This window comes from Pyxicephalus adspersus, chromosome 1 (assembly GCF_032062135.1).
Source record: "Pyxicephalus adspersus chromosome 1, UCB_Pads_2.0, whole genome shotgun sequence".
NCBI lineage: Eukaryota > Metazoa > Chordata > Amphibia > Anura > Pyxicephalidae > Pyxicephalus > Pyxicephalus adspersus.
The window spans coordinates 175,654,682-175,680,755 of record NC_092858.1 but is presented as its reverse complement, the minus strand read 5'-3'; the positions used below and the strand labels follow the sequence as shown (position 1 = coordinate 175,680,755).

At 40.1% G+C, this 26,074-nt stretch overlaps 2 protein-coding genes and 1 non-coding gene across 3 annotated transcripts; all 3 read left to right on the top strand.

The window, feature by feature from the left end:
* The first annotated feature begins 4,906 nt into the window (after positions 1 to 4,906).
* LOC140321674 (uncharacterized) lies at positions 4,907 to 8,223 on the top strand. The gene is made up of 5 exons (XM_072398449.1): positions 4,907 to 5,190; positions 6,253 to 6,585; positions 6,751 to 7,047; positions 7,131 to 7,198; positions 7,898 to 8,223. The coding sequence occupies exons 1-5, from the start codon at positions 5,169 to 5,171 to the stop codon at positions 7,901 to 7,903; spliced, it is 726 nt and encodes a 241-aa protein (XP_072254550.1). The 5' UTR covers positions 4,907 to 5,168; the 3' UTR covers positions 7,904 to 8,223.
* Positions 5,970 to 6,038, top strand: LOC140321963 (small nucleolar RNA SNORD31). Its single transcript, XR_011919079.1, has one exon. It is a non-coding gene; the product is annotated as a small nucleolar RNA SNORD31 (small nucleolar RNA).
* A 3,862-nt stretch (positions 8,224 to 12,085) lies between the features above and the next one.
* Positions 12,086 to 18,895, top strand: FBXO40 (F-box protein 40). Its single transcript, XM_072398448.1, has 4 exons — positions 12,086 to 12,183; positions 13,982 to 14,058; positions 14,554 to 16,422; positions 17,204 to 18,895. Exons 2-4 carry the CDS (start codon positions 14,056 to 14,058, stop codon positions 17,399 to 17,401), a joined length of 2,070 nt encoding a protein of 689 aa, XP_072254549.1. The 5' UTR covers positions 12,086 to 12,183; positions 13,982 to 14,055; the 3' UTR covers positions 17,402 to 18,895.
* Positions 18,896 to 26,074: the final 7,179 nt, after the last annotated feature.

The following is a 26,074-nucleotide window of genomic DNA, read 5'->3' as shown; positions in this document are numbered from 1 at the left end:
CTCAAACATGATTATCCAGACACATTCACTACTGACCTGCACATGTACCACAACACCACAGCATTACAGCATTTGTTTGTGACTTTTCCACTAAAGTCTAAATATGCCCATAGATAGATCGAACATAAAACACTCTGCCCATAACAATGGCCTCCCTGCCCTGTTACACATTCCTGTCCACTTATCTAACATTCTGAACTTCAATCGGGGAATGGGGAGGTGTAAGCCAAAAATATAGGTACAAGTGGGGAACATCTGTGACTAACATCCCCTAAAACTTCATCACTATGGCATCATTAGAACATGAACTGTGGCCACTAAATGTTATTGAGGTTGGGGCACAGGAAGGGTACAGTCATGTGTAACAAGGAAGTTTTTTTTAATGTTGTAATGATGCCATGGTGATGAAAGGTGATCCCCACACGTGTCTCCCACTTCCACCTATATTTTTGTTTCCCTGCACCTCTTAATTCTGGAGAAATTGGGGTTTGAGGTAAGATGCAGAACACTGAAACAATAAGAGGTTACTGGATACCCATGGCATAAACAACTGGGAGCACTAAATTTGCCGTGTTTTGCCACACACCCTTTTTTACCACCCGACTACAGCTTCCTACCACCCGGCTGAAATAAATTCCTGGGGAGAACACTGGATATTCAACATCACAGCCGGCAACAGGGCGCAGATCCAGGTAGGTGGAAGGGATGTTCTATATAATGGGCAGTACAAAATATCTATATTTCTTGTCCAATAAGCATGAAATGTTACAAATGAATAAATCGTATGCTAAACACGTTCAGACAGCAGGTAGAACATTCTACAAATTGTTTATACTGCAGTAAGGGAGCAATAAAAAAACGTTTTTTATTATTATACATTATTTATATATGTCATGTCACTAGCAGTCTCTCAAAGGAGCTCACAATCTAATGTCCCTACCATAGTCATATGTCTTTAATACAGTCTAAGGTCTCAGTCTAAGGGTAAGTCGCTCTCAATGCAGAGTAACCCAAGTGGGTCTAAAAATTAAAGTAAAGTCAGTGTTTACAAGGGTAGACTGAGCGCTGAGGACCTGGCACTCCATATAAGAAGTTCCGGGTACTGTCAGTCTACCAATGCAATACGATGACCTGTACTTGGTAAATATACAAAAGTAGCAGAGAAGTCAAAACTTATTTATGCAGACTGCCAGCATTAGGGAGCAGACATGGAATGGAAATAAACAAATAAAAACTTTTGTTAAACACCGATAACTTTATCCATCTTAGGCTTAATCTACATGGACTGTTGCCCCAGCATTTAACCTGAGGCTTTTAAAGCCCATGTTTGAAGTCCCCATACATTCCAATGTGCTAATCTACACCAGGACGTTTCCTTCAGGCACGTTTATGAGCTGTACGTTAAATGTTGCTTGCAACGTTTAAAAAATTAAAACGCAGGAAAACCCCTAAAAACATGGGTAAACTGAGGCTTTTACAAGCATTTTTAAGCTTTTTATGAAACTTCCATTGAAAATGATGGGGGATTTTATAAGCATTTTAGCAGGACTTTGGAATTTGGAAGCCCCTTTATTAAAAAGAGACCCCCCAGATTTCCACCACCCCACCCTGGGGAATGAGTACAGGGGTACAATAAACCCATTACTCATTCCCTGAACGGGTTAAAATATGTAAAAAATTGGACAAGGCTTTAATGTTAAGTTGTTTTATTGAAACGTGTGTGTTTGTGTAACTAGCCCTAGAGGAACTGTAGTACATGGATACAGAATACATGTCACAGCTCCTCTAGGGCTGCGGAAGTGATCAGGGGAACGGAGCTGTCAGCATAGCAGAGCTCCGCTGATTGCTCTGCTCCCTGATTGGCTGAAGAAAGGGAAATCCTGATGATGCTTGAGCTGTCATCAGGGTTTCCTATTTCTCAGCCAATCACAGAGCACTAGAGATGAATGGGGACAAGTCTCCCCATTCAAGTCTAGTGTTGAATGGCTGAGAAAAGAAAAACCTCAGCCAATCACAAAGCACGAAAGGTGAATGGGGAGCCTTGTCCTCATTTAACCCCCAGTGCCCGGGAATCCCTCACTGTCAGGAGGATTCCCAGGACTGTTCTCATGTTATGAATGAATGCAGCCGTGGGAATCATGCTTCAAGTTTAGTTACACATACACAAACATTTAATAAAAAATGTTACCATAAAGCCTTGTCCAATTTTTTACAGATATTTTAACCCTTTCAGGGAATGAGTAAGGGGTTTAATGTACCCCCGAACTATATCCCTGAAAGGGTTACCAGTAAAACTTTTATAAAGGCTTATGTAAAAATGCAGCAAATTGCTTCAATTCGCAGTAGAATGCTTTATAGGCATTTATAAAAGTCAGGCTTAAAAACGCTTGTAAAAGTGCATAAAAACGCATATAATTGTGGTAGGAACGTTAATATGCGTTTTTACAGTGTTCTCCCAAGAAATTTTTTTCAGACAGGTGGGAGAAAACAGTAGCCAGGTGGTAAAATAGTTGCATTCCAGGCTAGAAAGAAGGTGTACAACTGTTCAGCTTAGCCAATCACCACCCCAGGATTCTACAATGGGGAATAATCTGTTGTGATGTAACATACTATTGTACGGATGTATGACACCAGACAGGTAAACAATACACAACCTACAACAAGAGCCTGAAGCCCCTCTCTTTTCTCCTTCTAACCTGTTACTGACACATTCACAAAGAGGAGCGGCTCACATATATTCCAATCACCTATTAAAGAAAATGGAAAACAATCTGCCCCCAGACTCAGGATTTTGTATAATTGTCACATAATAAACTATCACACACACAACTACCCAAAAACAAACAAACTTAAGAAATCGGTGATTATTAATAAAACTAATATCCAAAATGGTGGGCTCACAAGGGAATGCACAGTCATCTCGAGTGTAGGAATTCCAACCCCCTAGCTCTTTTGTCTTATATTATTGGCTTTGAATGATTGCATCAGAGGCACAATTCTGGCCAAGTGATCCTTCTAGAACAGTCGTGCGCGGGAAAGTCTCTGCAAGGAGGAAAAAAAAGGCGTTAACAATGCTGGCACAATTCTGGCCATGTGATCCTTCTAGCCCAGTCTCTGCGCACCATGTGTATGTGTGTTGGTATTTTATAGCTGGGCAGGAAGTCCCTGCAAGGAGTTCAAAAGGCGTTACCAATTCACACACCACACAGATTCATGTTGCTTCTGCGGAGTTTAGCATTACTCTGACTTCGTTCCCAAATCCTACACACAAGTCCTAAAGAACTGAGGATTCCTAAGTGGTATTGCTCGGATGATACAGCCAAGTAAGCGTAATTACCTTAAAACAAAATACAATAAGTGAAAATAGGTGCTAATATATTGTGAAAATTTTCAATTATGTATGTTGCAGTATTTTTGGATCTCTAACAACTTTACTGAGAAAGTGAAATGTGCGGAACGTGTTGAAATGCAAGTGGAACTAACTTGATACAGTTTCATATATTTCACAAAATGTGCATTTAATTTATTTTAATGTCAAATTAATTAAGGTTTTAACAGCGATATTTGGTTTAAAGAAATTGGCTTAATAAGTGGTGCCTGAAAAGTCCAATAAAGTTTTTTTTTATTTAATAAATATAGTCTCACTGTTGGTCGGTTGCAAATAAGTGTGACCCACACAGAGGCAAGAATCTGATCAGACTCTTGTGTTGTTCAAAAAAGAGAGAGGAAAGTGTGCAACTCCTATTGCTTTATCAGTATATTGTTTGCCTACCCCAGAGGTATATATATATATATATATATATATATATATATATATATATATATATATCTATCATCATTAAACATAAATATACTCTGACAGATACAGTTAGCAAAGTGCCAGGTTTATCTTTTTGCCTTCCCCACGTACAAATGCGAAGTAATCAACTACCCTGTTTCCCCGAAAATAAGACCTACCCCGAAAAAAAACCTTAGCATGCAAATCATGCAAGGGTGAAATATACTCTGTACCGGCTTCTTCGGGGAGGGAGCTCATGTGGTAGGCAGAGGGATATCAAAAGGAAGGAGAGAGCGGCAGAGCGTAGAATGCAGCAGAGAGCAGGAGATTTTAAAAGCAATGGAGCAAGGGGTGAAGAAATCGCAGGGTTAATTAAACTCTTTGGCTGTGACACTACAACTAATAAGAGGTTGGTGGATCTCTTTTCAAATGGTCGTTGGTATTATTTCATTCATTAGCATTAATGCACATTTATTGTTTTTTTTTTTTTTTGCTTTTACTCAGATTTATTTTGGTTACTGTTCTGTGTCTGCATGTTACTCTATTGAGTCGTATGTTACCGTATTTTTCGGCGTATAAGACGCACTTTTTCTTCCCCAAAACTGGGGGGGAAAAGTGGGTGCGTCTTATACACCGAATACATGGTAAAAAAAAAAAAAAGATTTTTAAGTATTTTGTTCAGAATCTTTTTTTTCTAGGTTTTTCTTGTTTAAAATTGGGTGCGTCTTATAGGCCGGAGCGTCTTATACGCCGAAAAATACAGTAATTGTCAGCACATTTTCTTGTTATGTTTCACTTGTTTGCTTATAAAGCTGTGGTTTTTTTTCACTAATCATTTTTGTCCATTCTTATTCATGGCTTCTTGTACATAACAGAAAAAAATGTGATTTTGACAGGTCCCAGGTAACACAGCGGTATCTTTCTATAGATATTTTGTACATTAAAATAAGTCCTAATGCAATTTTCAGAGGTGAAATTAATATAAGACCCTTATCAGTGACATAAATCTGTCCTTAGCCATAATCAAGCATCTCTTTAGATATCAATAAATAAATAAATAGCATTCATACTAACTATATTCTGAAGTTTAGCCACTCAAGGCCCCAGTCTTTTCTGTTTATCTTTTTTTTCAAATGAAGTTGCCATTTTATTATAATGTGTGAGCTTCTCTGCATTTCCTGTAGATGGCGATATTGTTACAATAGCCAGCTGGAATATTTAACAAATGAAACACTTTGGTTGCTACATTTGTTTTTGTATTTCTCATATCTACAGCTTTGGGGTATATGATAAACTGCAGAAAAGACAGGAAAAAGGCTGAGAAAGTACAGCAACACATTAAGGAGTCTTTCTGCAACCTGAAAATCAGAGCAACTAAATAGCAGCCACCATGGCAAGCCATTGGAATGCAGGTAAGTGCACCACTCCATATATATATATATCTATATATACAGTGTTCTCCCCAGAATTTTTTTTCAGCCGGGTGGTAGGAAGCTGTAGCCGGGTGGTAAAAAAGGGGGTGTGGCAAAACACGGCAAATTTAGTGCTCCCAGTTGTTTATGCCATGGGTTGTAATGCCTGCCCCGTTAGTATATCCAATTTTTCTATTCTATGTATTCTATGTACACAACTGTCCTATGCCGTGTATTGTGACCCAACTTACTAGTGTTCTAAGTTTTAACAGTGTAATCCTTTGTAGTAGTGTAATAGTATAATAAATGTGGTGTAACAAGTTAGGCTTAGCTCATATTAGCAGCAAAAAACATTTACCCCTTCTGAGTGAATTCTGGCAGCTGCTGGGCACCTAGGATTGGTAACAGGCGGTAAGTGCTGGGCACCTAGGATTGGTAACAGGCGGTAAGTGCTGGGCCCCTAGGATTGGTAACAGGCGGTAAGTGCTGGGCAGCTTGCAGGACTAAGGGTGGATACACGTGTGCAAAATTTGTCAATGGAAATGATCTTTTCTAAGGATAAGATTGATTGAGTGTTGTACATACAGAGCTGTTATACTCTATATAGGGGGAGAATGACAGCGGCAACCCATTGTGATTTCTCATTTCACTATCCATGAATCCACCAGGATGGATCTGAGTGATGAGCGCTGTACACTTGTCAGAGAATTCTCTCCTGATATCAGATGAGAATCTGGCGTGTGTAGCCTTAGACAGAATTATATCCGAATAACATGGCGCCTTCTCATGATGACATCTTACCGCCCCAGTCTGATGATTGGTGACTGAGTGGTTTGTTCTGATTTTAGTCCATTCAGGGATTAGTAAATGGGGATAAAACTCTGCCGTTGGACCCTCTGACTTACCTGTCTTTGTTCCCTGTAGGTATTCTGTGGAGTACAGAATGAAGGCGATGGCTGGATTGTATAAGCAAGGTAAGTTTACCTCCCCCAATTGCTAAATCTTAAACCTCATTGGCCAATAATGATGACATCTTACCGCCCCAGTCTGATGTTTATTTAGGACTCCTGACCATCCTGCTTACGTCATCAGTGCGATCCAATGTGGTGTATGTACGGAGCGGATCAGACATTGAATCCTGTAATATGACGTGTCCTCACCGTAATGGGGTCCTGGAGCTGTTTAGAGAATGCAGAGGGGTAATAGAACCTTTGCTGGATGTTCACTTTAACACTATGTACACCAAAAACGCCATGCAGAGCAGACTTCACCTGAACACACAGAGCGGCTGCTGGAGGCTGACACAGGCTGAGAAGGGGGATTCCTGCCAGTATATTATAGAGAATAACGGCGGCCCAGCAAAACGACTTACCTCCACAGACATCCGTATACAAGGTAAGTGTCCATATCCTGCATATCACATCTTTCCGCATTGCCTTGTACTCTATAGGGGAAGATAAAATGATTATATGTGGGGAAGAGGCTGAATAATGATCAGTGTGTACACAAGAGCTAGCACGCTATTCTTTTTATGGTTGCTAACAATTGTTCCTTTTTCAGATCCGGTCCTCTTCTCAAAAATAACCAGTACATGCAGTCTGCTGGGTGAGGACATGGCTCTGAGCGTGCATTTCTCAGGAGAAGAGAGCACTGTGATTTGGGAGCTTGCGGGAGAACTCTTACCTGAAAGATACCAACTGATAGATGACAATAAAACACTGATTATCCACAGCGTGCAGAGAGAAGACACCGAGAGAAGATTACGGGTCAGGATCACAAACCCAATCTCTAACAACACTGTGATCTACAATTTCACCAATAATCCCATATGCTGGGAAATGCGGCTGGCTACAAAAGGTATAGGGAACTAATATATTTACTGATATATTACAGGTATCATCAAGGGAGAAGCAACACTTATTTTCTATATTTTCTTACAGTTTCTGGACCTCGAAGCCACTGGGGAATACTTGCTGCTGGAGTTTTCATATCCTTATTGATGGTCTTTGTGAGTAACATTCACATTTTCTGACTTATTAATTGTGCAAATAATTAGAAGTAGGGTATTTGTGAAGTAGTGGACGTGACATTCACTGCAGGCAGGCTAATGGTGGCCATAATATTATTATTATTACACAGTATTTAAATAGCACGTACATTATACACATATATTGCACAGCGCTGTACAAAGTCCATAGCATGGCCAATGGGTAAATGTAGGTTGATGGTAGCCGTATGCAAGCCAAATGGTGAGTGTAGGCTGATGGTGGCCATACGCTGGTAAATGTAATCTGACGACGGCCCTATGCTGGCCAACGGGTAAATGTAATCTGACGACGGCCCTATGCTGGCCAACGGGTAAATGTACGCCGGCGGCAGCCCTATGCTGGCCAACGGGTAAATGTAGGCTGATGGTGCCCGTGCCCTGCAGGGAAGACAGGAAAGTCTTTCTGAATTGAAAAGATTTCTTTTTAGATAGTTCTTTGTCATTTTCAGTAAACAGGGAATCTGACATTCCCCCAAACATTCCCTGGACGGTATTAATTACTGCCATTAAAACACATGGACCTGGAAGGTTCCCAAGAGGGAAAGTTTGAAGGAATGTCTGATTCCCTGTTTCATAAATAGAGCCCATAGTTTCATATGTCATGAGATAAAATTAAACATCTCATTCTGAAACCCGACTTCTCTGATTTCTTTCTTTTAGATCTAAATGACGTGTCCTGATTGATCTCCATAGAAAGTATTATTCCTGCAAGAAAATATCACAGACGTGACTTTCCTCGTATTATCATCCATTATCAGATATTCAGGGTATGCGACACCTTGAAGCCCAGTGCTATGTATCTCTCTTCTGCTCTGAAGCTATTTTTTTTTCTTGGTGCCAAAATTTTCCAAACTGTTGAATGAAATATTTCTAGACAGACCTGGAAATCCCAGCTATGTGAGCCGACAGTATGAATGGACGAGTAACCAAAATCAATGCAACTACTATAGTCTTTAAATGGAGTATCTCCATAAGTCCCCTGAAGAAGCCTGTAGGTGAAACGTGTCGGACTATGAGATGTTATACCTATATATATATATTTTTTTTTTTTTTTTTGCAATCTATAGAGTGGGGAATTTGGAAATAAGAGTGGCCTAACTGTCTGATATACCATGTTTCCCCGAAAATAAGACACTGTCTTATATTTTTTTGGGCTCCCAAAAACACACTAGGTCTTATTTTCAGGGGATGTCTTATTTTTCCATGAAGAAGACTACAGTACACATTTATTGTTGAAAGTCACTCATGATCACTCATGTTCCATTGATTGTCCCCTTCTGATCACTCATGTTCCATTGATTGTCCCCTTCTGATCACTCATGTTCCATTGATTGTCCCCTTCTGATCACTCATGTGCGGTTCAAATTCCCCTTCTGATCACTCTATGCCATTGATTATCCCCTTCTGATCACTCTAGGCCATTGACTGTCCCCTTCTGATCCCTCTATGCAATGATTGTCCCCTTCTGATCACTATGAAATGATTGTCCCCTTCTGATCACTCTATTCCATTGACTCCATTGTCCCCTTCTGATCACTTACCCGTAATTAAGTGCAGGGATCTCCGTTAGGGCAGGGATCAGCAGCTTGCTTTCTTGTTCAGAATCGCGGGGGCACGTGTGCAGGCTTTTTACTTTCAGTTTGGCTCAGGAATAGACACGCCCTGCAGCCAGCATCAAAGACACACACACACAGGATCAGATATCTGGAGCTGTCTCGGTGAGTACTTTTTTAATTTACCGGTATGTATGCTTTTATTTTATTTTTCTCCTAGGTCTTATTTTCGGGGTAGGTCTTATATTAGGGCAGGTTTACAAAATAGTGCTAGGTCTTACTTTCGGGGTAGGTCTTATTTTCGGGGGAACACGGTAGTACACTTGAGTTTGCTGTGAAAATCCCCAGCCTTTTCTCTTGTTCTTTTCATACTTATATCATGTGGTATACATCAGCAATGCCCCTGCACATATTGGATCCTGAGTCCTCCTTCCACCATATGAATTCTCAGGGCACAGGATATTCCTGCACAGACCTACTTTAACATTTGATACCTTTCTACTTTTTTTAAATTATGAGCATTTGCATTCTTTGCACAAATATACATCCACCAGAAAGAAGTCCACAGAGATTTATTGTGGCTTTTAGTGTTTTTGGATGTGAAAACTGTTTTTTTAAATAAAGAACATTTTTATGTTTTGTATTTGTAATGTAATATAGAATATTCTGCAGTAGTGTTTGTAAACTGACGGTCTTCCACATTTTCTATGCAAATTTGGGTGAATGTGTATGAGAAAATTTTAGCTCTGCACAGATTTTATCTGTCACCTAACTAAATGGAAATTTATATCCATGCGGCTTCAATGCCATAGCTGTGTGGAAGTGGGGACAATTAATATGTTTGTATTAGTATGTATCCCTATTTATTTGTACAGCGCTGCCTAATATGTTGGTGCTTTATAAATCCTGTTTATTAATAATAATAATAATAATAATAATAATAATAGAGTATTTATCTATGTTATATCTGTTTTAATGAATGTGGGAGAAGCTAAAATACATTTGCAACCTCTTTATATCTGACAATTATGTGCAGTCTTGTTATCCATGGGGGGTCCTGCCAGACAGCACAGCTAGGAAAATAAAACCACCATTCCCATGATTGGCTCTGCAGCGTCTTTGTATCATCTCTGCACTTCATCTGCATTGTTACACGGCTTGTTCCTTGTCGGACCCAGGAATCCACGATGATATACCCGGACATTTTGGCGTCATTTTCCTGGCTGTATTGTCTTGTAGAAGTGAGACTGAACTGATTGAAATGACTGAAACAACATTAAAAATATGTATTGTTGTATCTGTATTATACATTTTATTGTAATTGTGTTAGATGGTCTCCTGAAATTCAACCAGGAACAATGCTTAACCTAGGTACACACGTCAGATTTTTATCGCCCGATAATCGGCATCGGCCAATTATCGGGCGAAAATCTGCCGTGTGTACAGTCGGTGTCGTGTCCGTGTCGTCCATAGTCTGGACGACCGACCTGCCGGATCCACGGACGATGGACGACAGCCGCCTAATGAAAGGGAAGGGGGAGAGCGCGCAGCAGGGTGCCGCTCCGTCGCTCTCCCCCTCCCCTCTCCATAGAGCATGAACGGTGCTGTATGTACAGCATCGTTCATGCATCGTGCACTCCTTTGTCGTTGGAAAGGATCGTGAAAGAACCTTTCCAACGACAAAAATTGGAAGTGTGTACGCAGCTTAATGGCTGAATGTCTTTATAGCAAACATACGTGAAGTTAATCTATCTTTGGAAATATTTTCATTAATGGAATAATTGCAATCTTAACACCAGGTGCCACTAAACTTTTCTTTTTCTCTTTTACCTCTTTGCACTAAACAAAGCTGCCTGTGCCTTATAAACTGTGTAGAAAATGTTTTTACATATTATGTCTGCATGTTATTAAAAGTCTTAAATTGTATCCAAAGAAAAGATTGTCATTGTGTTCTATTGCGCCCCCACTGGTAAGATGGGAGAATGACTTATGGAGAATGTTTATTAGGCCGTTGGTCTCCCCCATCTTGATGACTTTGGACATTTGATAGAGATCGATTTCAATATCTGGTATTCTTTCTATATAATATTGTTTCTCTTGGATGTCTAGGAGCAATACTCGTCACGGTAAAGGGGGCTAAATAAATCAAAAAGCCTCCACTAAGCCTGTAAAAAAAACACAGGCACACCATATCATAACACTGCCCCCACAGGCACCCCAGATCAAACCACTGCCCCACAGACCCCAGATCATACCACTGCTCAGACAGGCACTGCAGATTATAACACTGACCCCACAGGCACCCCAAATCATAACAATGCCCCCAACAGACACCTCAGATCATAACACTGCCCCCCACAGGCACCCCATATCATAGTACTGCCCCTACAGGCACCCCAGATCATAACACTGCCCCACAGGTACCCCTGATCATAACACTGCCCCCACAGGCACCCCATATCATAGCACTGCCCCCACAGGACCCCCAGATTGTAACACTGCCCCTACAGGCACCACAGATCATAGCAATGCCTCTACAGTCACTCCAGATTGTAACACTACCCCTACAGACACCCCAGATCGTAACACTGCCCCTACAGGTACCTCAGATCCTAACACTGCACCCCAAATCATAACACTGCTATTACAGGCACCCCAGATCATACCACTGCCCCCCACAGGAAGGCACTAGACATGACAGGCTATCACTTTTTCTGCCTCTCTTCCTATCACAATGACCCATCATGCTGGAACAGGGTAACATGACATTTTGCTATTGCAGAGTCCGGTCTTTATACTGCCTAGCAAATTGAATCCTTTTTTTCTGATTAGTCTCACTGATAAGTGGCTTTCTTATATTCACAGTGCTTCACCTCACATTCTGATGGCTTTACATTCTTGAAAGGGGCATGGCATGATCTTTACATTCACTTCCTGAAATGCTTATCCTTTTACTATTAAACATCTTTTCACATGGTATGTATATGTTCACATGAGATGTTTTCTGATATGGCTGTTTCAAAAATAAGAAGTTACCTTCTGCATCAAACTTTTTGTCAACTGAAACACATTATTCACTGCATTATTTATCCAATGAAAAGCTTCTGTTTGCTCTATTAAATGGTGGTAATGCCACTGGCAGTCTGCTTCATATCTTTAATTATTTTACTTTGTTCAGAGTTGCACTTTAAGGTCAGTGTTTTGTGTAGGGACATACTAATGAGGACAGCAGACGTGTAAAGATAGCCGAGTTGGGTTCCCTGCCCGCAGTCGTCTATTTATAACTGCCCACATGACTGTCCTCTGCGACGCAGCAAAGGGGTACAGACCACCACAGCGCCAGCAAGACCGGGTCACAGAGGAGAAAATTAAATCCTCCAGAATAATCTGCAGGTAAGTCCAATGCATAACATACACCAGGTGTTGTGCAGCCCTCCTGATGCTGCTGGGTCTTGTAGTCCTACTGCTAAGCTTGCTATAAACCTTCAGGAATTGCAGGAAAATTAAAGAACGCTCAATACAAACTTTGCAAGATGTTCCTCGCACTCCAGGCTGGAATTGCAATGCAACACAAAACTTCTCTGGTACAAAGATGATTGGCCAAAAAATCCAACAAAAGAGTTACTTATTCTGCAACAAAAAGTTGTGCCGGTCCTTTAACTTCCTAGTTATGTGTATCAATAGTGATATAAGTTCTCCAGTATAAAGTAACTTGTTCTGGTCAGGATCTAAATCATTCCATTATTTGGTTTTTGTCCCATGTTGGATATTCTTATTTCCAGCACAACGCCACCACGTGCATTTCCCAAGTCCAAACAGTCTGCCAGGAATCCTTAGAAAACATTGGAGGCCTCAAGGTCATAAAGGAGAAATGATCCGGTGTGACAGCCGGCAGAGGTCTAACCAAGCGCCAGCTCAGCCCCATCAATGGTATCATTACTAAATATTAGAAATATAACGATTAGCAGGGATCAATTCTCCCCAGTGCTGATCCTGTGTTGTAGAGATGTTGTCATTCACACAGATAAAACACTGGAGAAAGTTTTCATAACTTAGTTTTTTGGGTATTAATAGTATTACTGCTAATCTAATCCTGTAAATATTTTCTTATAATACATTTCACTTAAAATCTCATTTTAATTCATGCAAAATATTTAATTTTCTTTCAAATTGACTATTAAGACAGAAATACATATAAATATCATATATATATATGATCATATAAAAAACATAAAAATATATAGAAGACACTTTTCTTTGAGTTATGTGAACAATTAAATGAATATTATGAAACAATTGTTATGTATGGTGCAATAATTGGTATAACTCAAAGAAAAGCGTGATATATATATATATATATATATATATATATATATATATATATATATGTGTGTGTGTGTGTGTATTTCTGCCTTACAAATCCCTTTAAAAAAAAAAGTAAATCTTTTGCATATATATTAGGGATGTGACATGTATAAACATATACATATATTCTGTAGGGGATCTCCTCTTTATTGTATACTGGATTCTCATTTTAATTGAAAAAAATTGTTGGATAAAGGATTTGCAATTTTTTTAATCTTTCTTTAAATACGTCTGGCATTTTTTCTCACTGTAAATGGATTTTAATGGATTGCATCTATTAAAAGTGTATATGCCGCAGGACTGCAGTGACAATATTCTCCTGGTTCTCCTCTGCAATCTAACAATTACATGTTGTTCATGCAAGTGAAAACTACTAAATGCAGCTTTCTGTGATAGAGTGACAACAATGCTGCACTGCTCTTGAATTTTTGAAGATGAATTTGAAGATTTTGCATGGGGCGTGGCTATCAACATTGTCACATATAATTTGGAAACTTGTAGCTTGTCAATCGGCATCTGGCCACACCCAGTCCCACCCACTGCTTTCTGGATTGACAGCACATAACCCCACCTATTGTGATCTGCAGTGTCTGCATGGGGGAATTGGAGATACAAATTAATCTATGTAGCTAAGGTGCCTGACGGTGGAGTTAATACCCTTTCCCAAGCATCAAACAAACATTGACGTAGCTTTGGGTGGATGAACATTCAACAGCCTTTTAGTATTTATATTTTTCTACAATCTTGCTACATTGTTTCCTTTCATATAAATTACCACATTTTCATGGTTTATTTATCTAATTCACTCATCTCTCTCTAATCTCAGCCCTATTGACAGGAGAATAATCCTCGGACCCTCAACCATCAGAGCGCTGGGAGGAGGAAGATTTATTATTCAAAATGGTGAGTAATACTGGGGATCTGGAGTTACACAACCCCAAAATATCCCAACGGCCCAACATTCACATCCTAAACCCAAAACAGATCAAATCTGAAGGATATGGAAGTTATGATTAAAATTCTTACTGTTTAAAATGGTTGGTGTGGGACCCCATACTATGTTTCTCATTATGTTTTTAGAAGTTTGTTTAACTCTGTCCCCGGCCTCGCAGTCATTATATCTGCCCTCCAGCTGTCCCATTTACTAAAACTGCCCTTTGGCTCTGCCTAAACATAAATGGGTTTCTCTTTCTGGAAAGAAAAGCACATGAAACCATTTTCAGGGGTAGTACTACAGACACAATATGTACAATAGTTGGAAGTAGTACACTGGCATATTACTTGGCATACTGAGGATGGTGCAGGATTTGCACAGTAGTGACATCACCAATCATCAGAGTTTAGTCCTTGCTTACCCAATTAAAATGTTATTAGTAAATGTTTTCTTTTTTCATAAAGGGAAAGGCAGCAAAGCCTCGTACTGGTCAACACAGACACTGCCAGAACTGTTTCAGCAAACGATGCCAAGCGCCCATCAACACTGGCGTCACCTGCATGATGATAAGCTGCCACTTGCACTGCGGTGCCACCTTCCATATGTGTAAGGAAGAAGAACATCAACTGCTGTGCCCTAACGAATGGGTGCCATGCCTAAATTCAGTCTTTGGCTGCCCATTCTACATGAGTAGATGCAAGCAAGCCAGGCACCTTAAGGTCTGCCCAGCTAGTGTGGTCTGCTGTTCTATGGACTGGAACCGCTGGCCCATTCTGGACAACGATCAAACTCTTTATGAAAATCTTCTAAAAGAGGAAGAAAAAGACAACTGCCTGGACTTGGCCTTATCTCTACGGGATCAGGAGATTCTTTTTAAGTCTCTAAAACTAGCAGAACTTTTCCCGGAGCTCTCAGAAAAACCTGAAAACACTATAAGCTTGGAGAAGCCTGATGAAGACCTGGAGGCTGGTGCTGTTGGAGGTACCGATTATTCGACCAGTAGCAGTTGGGAACCTGGTGGACTGACTCAGTTCCAGCGTGAAGCTTTGGCCAGGGGTCAACTTGACAATGATTTTGGTCAGTTTTCTCAGTGGGAGGGTATGTTTAGCAAAGAAATGAAAGCCTCCAAATTTCTAGAGAACTCTGCAGATCAAAGCACCAGTACTGGAACTAGGAAAAACTTAGATGACAAATCCAAAGTGGAAGAAGAAAAAAAAAAAGAATGTGATCAGCAGAAGATGATGCATCTGGAATTAATGGAGAAGACTGGCCTAGCTCCATGGCAAGAGGGGGTTTTGGAAAGACTGAAGACAGAAGTGGATTGTGGAAGCTACAACATGTACATTGTACATCATGGCAGCATGCTTATGGGATTTGGACAGATGGCGGCATGCACACCCAGAGAGAAGGACTTTGTGTATGGAAACCTGGAAGCTCACACAGTAAAGACCGTGCACACTTTCAAAGTGCCAACCAGCTACTGTGGTCGTAGGGCCAAACTTGGGGAAGAAAATCCCAAGAAGGAGAGAGCTGAGAAGATGGTGGACACCTCTGACCTAGAGCTTCCAGAAGAAGACTTCTCTCAATCTAAGACTATTTATTCAATCTTGATGTGTGCTTTGGAGAGGGAGCTAAAAGGTCACGTGGTGTCACAAATGAAGGCACTAGATGGACTACTCATTGATTTTGGAACTCAAACCTACAATTTTGACCATGATCTCTTTACAAAAAAGACAGCTTTAGTGGATCTCTTCACCGAAAAGGAAATGAGACCTTTAGGTCTCAAATTTGACATTGTGAGTGAGAGTGTTTGTGGGAGACATAACAAGAGTAACTCATCGTTCACCTTCTCATGCCAACTCTTCTTCCGTAGAGATGAGTTCTCTTCACATTTTAAAAACAGCCATTGTGACATACAGTCCAGCCTCGGTGGCTGGTTCCAGCAACGTTGCCCACTCTCCTACTTGGGCTGTACTTTCATGCAAAGTCGGTTTCGTCCTGCAGGAGTGAAGTCACAAGTCATCTACAATAAGCAACTCAAGACATTCGCAGTGAAGCCATTGGTGGATAGCAGTCTGTATGAGGGAGTTAGACCCAACCTTTCAAGAAGCAATCGAGGAAAGAGCAAAGACTCCCTCTCCAACCTTCCACTTGAGGTCCTACAACACATTGCTGGGTTCTTGGACAGCTTCAGCCTTTGCCAGCTGTCCCAAGTCTCTTCCCTTATGAGAGATGTGTGTGCCTCCTTATTACATGAGAGGGGAATGGTCCATCTCCTCTGGGAGAAGAAGACTTACTCTCATGGTGGCAGTTCATGGAGGTGTCGGAAGAAGGTAAGAGCTCTACATCCTAATTTTTTTATCAGAATATTTGCAAGTTTTCCTCTGAAGCATGAATAAAGAAATACCATGAATAGAACACTTTTACTTGTCTCTGTGAAGTCCGGTTCCTCAGATACGCACACTTACTACCTATAGCCCTGTCCCTGGTGTCACAATTACTGACCTGCTACCAGGAGGCTCCGGGGAATGTCTAAGCCAGGGGTGTCAAACTCAAATACACAGTGGGCTAAAATTAAAAACTTAGACCAAGTCACCGGCCAAACTTGAAATTTATTGAAAAAAAGTTTTTCCTTCTCATTAGATATAAAAAAAAATCATATGGAAACAAAGAAGTTTTGCTTAACATTCAATCTGGAACAAGCCTAAAATAGAGAAAGATCTTATGCCTCTTTCTCAATTTGTAAATATTAGTGCCAAAAATGAGTAAAAAATAGTGCCATAGATAGTGTCCCAACTGAGATTCAGCCTACCCTAGTGCTGTAGAATGAGTGTGCCCCGTCACTTAGATGAATCTGACATTCAAGGAAACATTCCCTGGTGGAGAATCAATTACTGATGTTGAAATACATGAACCTGGGAGATTCAGCATAAAGAGATGATTTAGGGAATGCCAGATTCATAAACAGCTTTATAAATAGATCCCTAGAGTACTGCATGATGGAAAAATAAGACCACAATAAGCTATGCAGAAGAGAAGTGTTTTGGATTTTGTTTATACTGGAGTGTGACAAACCAGTTCTGTCCTCACCTTTGTCCTTTGGTCTTCCTGCAGGTCTGGAATTTCAGCAGTCTCTTCTGTCCGGTCCATAAGTGGACTTTTGATGATATTTCTTCTATATCTGAACACCTGAAGGTCTGTCCTTTCAATTCCCAGGAAAGGAAGAAGGATCCATTTCAGCTTCCCAGGATGTTTGATCCTCAGGAGGATGTGAAGACAAACAGCCTGCTGAATCTTAGAAGAAAGCTCTAGATTGGGGTTTCCAGTGAAAAAGAATTCATGACGAGTCAAAGTTACACAACGTTTTCTACAGAGCTGACATTCACAAGGCCAGCAATGTGAGAACAGCTGTATCAGAAAGGATGGTTGTGGAACACTTTGGTAATACATGGGGTCGATCCCCTATTATAGAAAGCTTGCAGGTTGCAGGATCTCCTTGCTTTGCAATACTCCATATAACTCTAGATAAGGAATGAATTTAGAGAGTTGGAAGCAAAGTTTTGCACGGCTGAATGATTACATCTTAGATTTATGCTTTAGGACTCAGCAACTTTTGGTGAGATCTTAAAGATATTTTATGAGCTCATAAAGCAAAGCAATATTTTAGCTTGTAAATTGTCCTAAACCCAATTAGAGAGTTTATATTTTAGCAAAAAAGGTTTTGTTAGGATGAATATTGGGTTTAAAGAGATTGGTATTTTTGTATTTAGTGTATTCAGCAGGGTTACAACAGTTTAATGATTCTGGAGCTCAGCAAGCCATGTGTGCCGTGCCATTTTATTGCTTTGGGTGCCATTTATTATACACTAATGCAAATAATATGCATTCACAGACATTGCAGTAATGCTTTGCTGTGAGTCGCAGTACTGGAGAGGTGTTACAAGCCCATATACATACATTGGGGTATCTAATTGTATGATTCTGAATTATAGGATCTCTGCACTTGTTTTGTGAAATCAAACAACCCCTCTGTACCGAGTCATAATAATTATGATTAAGATAACAAATTAGGAGCTGCTCAGTGATTAGTAGAAAATGATTTTATTATGAGCTGGAGCCATTGCTTGGATTTCTATTACATTAGAAATGAGATAGATTAGCACTGCGCCACCAAAAAAGTGCTGGAAACTTTACAAAAATGTTTTACAGGCAGTCCCCGGGTTACATATGAGATAGGGACTGTAGGTTTTCTTAAGTTGAATTTGTATGCAAGTCGGAACAGGTACATTATTTTGATAAATGGAATTAGGACAGATGTTTGTCTCAACATATTTTTAGGCAGTGTGGTGTCAGTTAGCATAGTGTAAGTAAGCATACACAGAGAGGGTGGGTTAGGTTATGACAAAGTAAAAGTGGGATAGGTGCAGGTTTCTTAAAAGTACAAATATTCTTTAATGCAGGAGTGTCAAGCTCTGGCCTTCAAGGTCCCTTTTTGGCCCCCAAAGAATTCCGAAAATAAACTAAATCTGGTTTGCGCTTTGTGATAGAAAGCCTAGGCAATGATCACATGGTGCCTGACTACCAGGGGCATTGTGTTTGTTTCAATCCATTAGAGACTGCATAGTGTAATATTTAGTGTCAGACAAACTTGTGATGTGAGAGGATGGACAACACACAGGCTGCATAGATAGATAAAAATTAGTCTTTTCAACCCTAAAGTGTGTGTAGAGGGGGTTGTTTTTGTTAGTTATGGATGAAGTAGTAAACTTCCTCAATTTTTCAATAAATTTCAAGCTTGGCTCCTGACTTGGTCAGAGTTTTTAATTTCGGCCCTCTGTGTATTTTAGTTTGACCCCTGTTTAATAGGACATGGCTAAACCTTTATACAATCTTTTAGATGGTCCGACATTAAACATCCCCAACCATTGTGAAATAGTGCATGACATAAAGGTAAATGAAGATAAAGACAAGGTGACAGAGCCAGTTTTATTACATTTCTGAACCTGAAACCCAAAAGAAGCCCCACAGGGACCAGATCCTAGTATAGCATGGAATAATTTATCACATTCATTGAGTTGTTCTGGAATGGTAAAGATGTTTTGGTGCATTTCTTCAGCATTGATTATATCAGGAACATATCTGGGGGTCTTTAACTATTAGGATATGTTCCTCTGTGGATTAGTCAAGTGGGGTCACAGAAAATGCAATTGTGATGGGCTCCTTGCTCAAAATAGTCTATGGGGGCCGACATTCAAATCATCACTGATCCTCAACATGTCTCTGCCACCCCAGGCAGGCAGCTCACAGATATGATCCGGACAGTCACTATGCCATCATTCCTTCATATGATCAGTGCACCCAGGTAATGCCCCACATTATATCTGCAGGCCAGTGTGCAGATAGTCAATGACAGATATCCTTGCATGCAAGATCTCCTACTACCCCTCTACCACCCCTACCATCTCCTGTGATTTTGCAATACTTAAAGGGGCTCTGGTACAGTCAGAACAAATCTAACATGGGACATACTAATGACACAGAGAACCAATCTGATCTGCTTCTAAAGTTGGGGGAGAGTGACATACACATTCTCAATTCCCAATGTCAAGATTTTCCCCTGCAGGTAAACACTCCAGACACTAGAGGGTAGCATTCTCTGGGGCAGATAAACTGAACGGTCAACCCTCTATCTACATGGTAGCTGCCTTGTATTTTAGTGGCATCATGTGCCCTATATAACATACACTGCTGTGATTCTGAGCTCACTGTAATCCTTGCGGCCAGGTATTGAGGTACCGAGGCCCCAAGTATTCCTTTCTTTATAATTAGAGAATTTCAGAGATTCTGCTTAGGATTCAGGATTGGTGATTATTGTTTAATAACTGGAAGACACCGCCAATCTGATGGTGTAGAGTACCACCATAAAGTAACTACGATGGTAAAATGAGCTGCCGGCTGTTCATGCCATGAACATTCCTCCACCCAATATTAACATCTGAGGGGTGTTATTGGTTTCAATCATTTTTATTGTTTTCATATATAAATAAGAGATAAAGCAATTAACAACATAAAAACAAAGAATATAGTCAGGAGGTCCAGAAAGGGATGAAGGGCATGTTGGATGCAAGGCTGCAAGCTGAATGACAGATAAGTGTTGGTTACATACCGTGTTTCCCCGAAAATAAGACAGTGTCTTATATTTATTTTACCTCTGAAAATCTCATTAGGGCCTATTTTCAGGGGATGTCTTATTTTTCTCACAAAAAAAATCTATATTTATTCATGTACAAAAATCTGTATTTACCAAAACGTGCAACCAATATTACTATAGAAAGATACCTCTGTGTTACCTGTGACCTGTCAAAATCACAGATTTCTTCTGTTATATACAAGAAGTCATGAATAAGAATTGACATAAATGAGTAATGAAAAAAAACACAGCTTCATAAGCAAACAAGTGCAACATAACAAGAAAATGTGCTGACAATGAACATGTGACTCATAGAATTACATGTTAAATCTGAGTAAAAGCAAAAAAAAAAAAAAAATCAATTAATAAATATGCATTGCTGCTAATGAATGAAATACCAGCAAGGACCTTTTGAAAAGAGAATCCACCAACCTCTTAGTGCTAGTGTCACACCAGAGTACTGTAGGTTAATTAACCCTGCAATTTCCTCACCCCTTGCTCCAGTGCTTTTGAAATCTCCTGCTCTTTCTCTGCTCCCTCCTTCCTCTTGGACCACACCCTCCGAAGAAGCCAATAGGGCTTACTTTCGGGGGAGGGCTTATATTTCACCATTGCATGATTAGCAAGGGTGAAATATAAGCTAGGGCTTACTTTCGGGGTAGGTCTTATTTATCGGGGAAACACGGTAGTAGGTTAGGTTGAAAAAAGACATAAGTCCATCAAGTTCAACCACTAGGGAAATAAACATATCCCAGATATAAAACCCTATAAGACATAGTTGGTCCAGAGGAAGGCAAAAAACCCCGGGTAAAATTTGCTCCAACAGGGGAAAAAAATTCCTTCCTGATCCATAAGGCAATCGGATGTTCCCTGGATCAACAGTCTCTGTTATTTTTACTTTAAAGCCTTAATCCCCAGTAATATTCTGAGCTTCTAGAAATCAACCAGCTTTTTACAGATTGACTTTTTTAAACCGACCCCAACTTGCATTTTAACCGTCTGTGGGGTACAGTGTCAAATGTTTTAGCAAAGTCCAAGTACATTATATCAACTGCTACTCCACTGTCTACCTGTTTACTTACTTCCTCAAAAAAAGAGTAAATTTGACAACTTCGGTCTTTCTTGAAGCCATGCTGAGTATCACATAATATTTTCCAGCAGAAACTCCTCTATGTGGTTCTTTATCAAACTCTTTCCAACTATGGACGTTAAACTAACGGGTAATGACTTTGCTGCCTTTTTGAAGATAGGAACCACATTGGCATTACGCCAATCCATCGGTACCTTGCCAGCGACTAAGGAGTCTCTAAAATTAGAAATATTGACTTTTAAATAATGGAGCTCAGCTCTTTGAGGACACGTGGATGTAATCCATCAGGTCCTGGTGCTTTGTCAACCTTCATTTTCCCAGCTGTTTTTCAATCATATCAATTCGGAGCTATTGTGACAGTAGTAACATCTGGAGTTGCCACCACTGGGTCTGGCACCTGCACATAACTTTGCAAACATGTTGGGGTGCTCAAGCCCAGGGCTGGCCTTCCTTTTCTGGGGGCCCCTACCACTCCCTCTAGTTATATCAACCGAACTACCTATATGCTGACCCTGATTAACATCTCCACCCTCCACACCCATGCCAACAGCTGCCTGCTAAGTAAGCAGGAGACCCCTCTCAAGGTGATCCAGTGATTTCAGTGTTGCAATGCACTTCTCCAGCTCTTCAATGCGAGATACCAGAAAGGTGACTTGATCTGTCACAGCCGTTTTCACCTAGGAGCCGTTATTCCATTTGTGCATACATGTGGCAGACTGTGCATTGAACCAAACCTTCCACCTTGCTACCATTCATCTTCCCAGTAACAATTTTTGTTTGTTTACAAGGAGTTATAAACATTTTCTTACAGTTTGTGCTTACTATAAGGATTTAACTCCTTTTGTTTTCAAACACCTGTTTTTTTTTTAACTCCACTTGTTTCACAAGCCAAACAATGGTTAAATCTTTCTGGTTGATAAAACAGTTGACCCGTTATATAACCTCAGCAAACTGTCATTGCTGAACTGAGGCGATGGATTATTTCACCACAAAAAAAAAATCTGCACAGTTTACACGGATACTTGTTGAGTTTAGAACATTGATGTGTAGGAGTGCAAAACATAGGTCTGTGAAAAGTTTGTTGTGAAAAAGCATATTTCCCTTTTTTTTCACACGATAAAAATGTCATCAATGTAGCAAAAAGACATGCATTCCATTTTCCCCTTAACACGGATAAGGAATTGGTCCGGTGATGTTAGCGTTTTAATAAAAGATTTTGTTTTCTGATTGCAATCCTTTTTACCATGTAGGATGTTGTTCTTCAGTTGCTCACTGTAATTATGCAAAGCCCTGAGTTAGGTGATTAACACAAGAAGTTTTGAGCTCGGGTTCTTGGGCAGGTGGTAAAGGTTTTCTATTTGCAATCTCTTCCATTATACTTAGTGTGATTACAGATGTATTAATGGACCTGAAACATTACCAGAGGTAAGTACTGTCAGTGATACTAAAAGATTTTGGGGAAGTGGTGGATCATTTCTGAGGGGAATGACACAGACTCTTTTGGTTAACAGATACTTTAACTATAACCCCTCTGGTATAGACCTATGCACCCTATGGTGGTTTGCATCCTAATATGTAAAGTGAAGGATTATCTTCAACTTTGGACCTATTGTTAAACTTCAGATTATCTCACAGTCATCCTGAAGTAGCAGGCTTAGGATCTGAAAAAGGCACCGACAACCAATACTGAGACTATATCATAACAGAACAAACGCTAAGTTTTTAAATTTATGTGTAATATTGTGATTTCCCCTGATTTTATGGTTATGTAAATAAAAAACATTGCTAGCATTTGAAAACAGCTAAATGATGAAATATTTGGATGCCTAAAATAATCCCCACTGGTTATGCTAATGAGTGAAATTTAAGTATCACAGAAAGTACTTTAAAAAATGGAAGTTACATTTTCAGGGCCAATCTTTAGGAGATCCACCCTCACTTATTATTATTAAAAAGGATTTATATAGCACCAACATATTAAGCAGCGTTGTACATTAAATAGGGCTTCTTCTCTGGTCCAAGTTGTACTGACACACAAAGGTTTAGCAGAATGTAAAAAGGTTTGTAAAAACAACATCACAATATAAGTTTATTTATTGCTGACTTAGAAGACATATTCCTTAACCGCATACAAAAAAAGCCATATATGATCTATCACTACATTGATCCACAAGCTAGGAAAATAAGGCATAACGGGGGTGAATACATTCACTGAACACATCTCAGACGTGCTAGAAAATGAAATAAAACACTGCTGGCTTCCTCATTGGATTTATGCAATCACAGCCACTTCATTTACAAGAATAACATTCATCTTCAGTATATGGGCACTGCTATTAGGAGTAAGAAGTAAAACAGACCAAGAGGACAAATTTCTTAACCATGTTAGGGAAAGTGAGAACTTTTGCTACATTACCGACATTTTTATGATGTGGACAAAAGGAGAAATGATTTTTCCCAATAACTGAATAGTCCGATAAGAAATCTACATTCACAGATTAATAACGCAATTCATGACAATCAAGAAATTGGAAACCTCCGCATCATACCAGAGATCCAGAAGTTGGGAAATTCAGGCGTAACATGAATACATTCACTGGACACATCTCAGAACTTGTAGAATAAAAACACAGAATGAATCCAATGAGGAATCCGGCAAACACATTTCATTTTCAATAAGAATATTAATCTCTATGGGCACTGCAATGGGGTTAGATGTATAGCAGACCGAGGACAAATTTATTATTAGGGAAAAAAAGCCATGTGTGTTCTGTTACTACATTATTATTATACAGGATTTATATAGCGCCAACATATTACGCAGCGCTGTACATTAAATAGGGATTGCAAATGACAGACAGACAGTGACACAGGAGGAGAGGACCCTGCCCCGAAGAGCTTACAATCTAGTAGGTGGGGGAAGTATCACACAATAGGATGGGAGATATGTAGTGGTGGGAAGTAGTGATAGTTCCAAAAGACAGAAGAAGACGGGTAGGCAAGTTTGAAAAAATGGGTTTTGAGCGCTCTTTGAAATGAGCAGAAAGTAGCAGCAAGCCGAATAGGACGAGGAAGACCATTCCAGAGAGTGGGGGCAGCTCTAGAGAAGTCTTGTAACCGTGCGTGTGATGAGGTTATGAGTGAGGAAGTCATTAGCAGGTCATTGGAGGAGCGGAGAGAGCGGCAGGGGGAGTATTTTTTAACCATGTCAGAAAGGTAAGTGGGACAATAACTGTGTAGGGATTTGAAGGCAAAGCAGGAGCTTAAATTTGATTCTAAGGTGAAATGGAAGCCAATGGAGAGAACTACAAAGAGATGCAGCGGAAGAGGAGCCGAGGGAAGGATGGATGAGTCTGGCTGCAGCATTCATAATAGATTGTATAGATCATACTACATGATGATATTTTCTTCATAAAGACAAAAGAAGTCACTTATAGTTTATTACCTTTCACCCCTCAAACTAAAAATGAACTACTCAGACAAATCCGTGAATTTTCTACACTCAGACAAATCCGTGAATTTTCTACACATCTTTTTATCCATCAAGAATGACAAGCTTCCCCGCTAAGTTTACAGGAGTCCCCCTGACCAATGCCGCCATCTCCACACATCACCAGCTTTCACCCCCAGCACACCAGCCATCATACACAGCCAGGTTCCTTGGTACCATCATGTTCTGACCCGAAAGAATGAAAAACTACTCTGAGTGCTATAAGAATCCTTCCATAAGAAAGGATACAATAATAAAACCATCAATGCAAAGATAATCGCTGCCTTGGAGGGATAGGAAAGATAATCAGAGCTGCAAGCCATGATAATATAGGAAGGAACACTGACCCAATGCAGGAAGCCACCAAACCTAAGACACAAATGAAAAGCAGGAAACGTCACTCTGACAGAAAAAAAATGCTGAGAACTCAACCACATCACTCCAATAACAAATGTCACGCAAACCGCAAAGAAACCGTCAATATAATGGCACCATACAGCTGCACGATGGAACGTTCTATTGGAGAAACAATGAGAGAAATGAGAGAAGAATGAATCTACAGACACCATAAAGGAACACGGAGATTTCTGCACACCTGGGGGACATCATTCCTCACAATCTGATCTCTCTATATAAAACACGAGAATGATTTCATTCTTAAAGGAAATGTTAAAAATATTCAGGAGAGGAAAACCATTGAACTACAAATGAGAAATCTGTTTGACACACGAGATAATGGAATGTGGACCTCAGCTTTCCATATTACTATCACATGATCAGTTTTATGATCATTAACCCCTCTGTGACCCCCCCATCCCAGAGCCATTTCTCTGCCCCAATCTGATTAATTTTTCCCACTTTTATTATCCTGCTTTTTGTTTTTACCTTAGAGATTGTTGTCTTTACAGATCGTTTAACCTTTGTGTGTCAGCACTAATTGACCAGAGAAGAAGGGGGTAAAACTCATGAAAGTTCACCCCGAAATGTATCAGTGCATATAAAAGTATTACATGCAGCACTTACCCTGTTGATGGTGAAAGGGCCCTAAAACTTCTACAATCACTTCTGCCTCCTAAATGTCACAATCCATGCTGGGGATCCTAAATGCAATCTGGAGGGAAACTCCTGCAGCTTTAATGTGCCCCTGTACTGTACACCCCCACCTGTACTTTATACACCAAACCCCCCACCCCTCCCAGTACTGTACATCCCCCC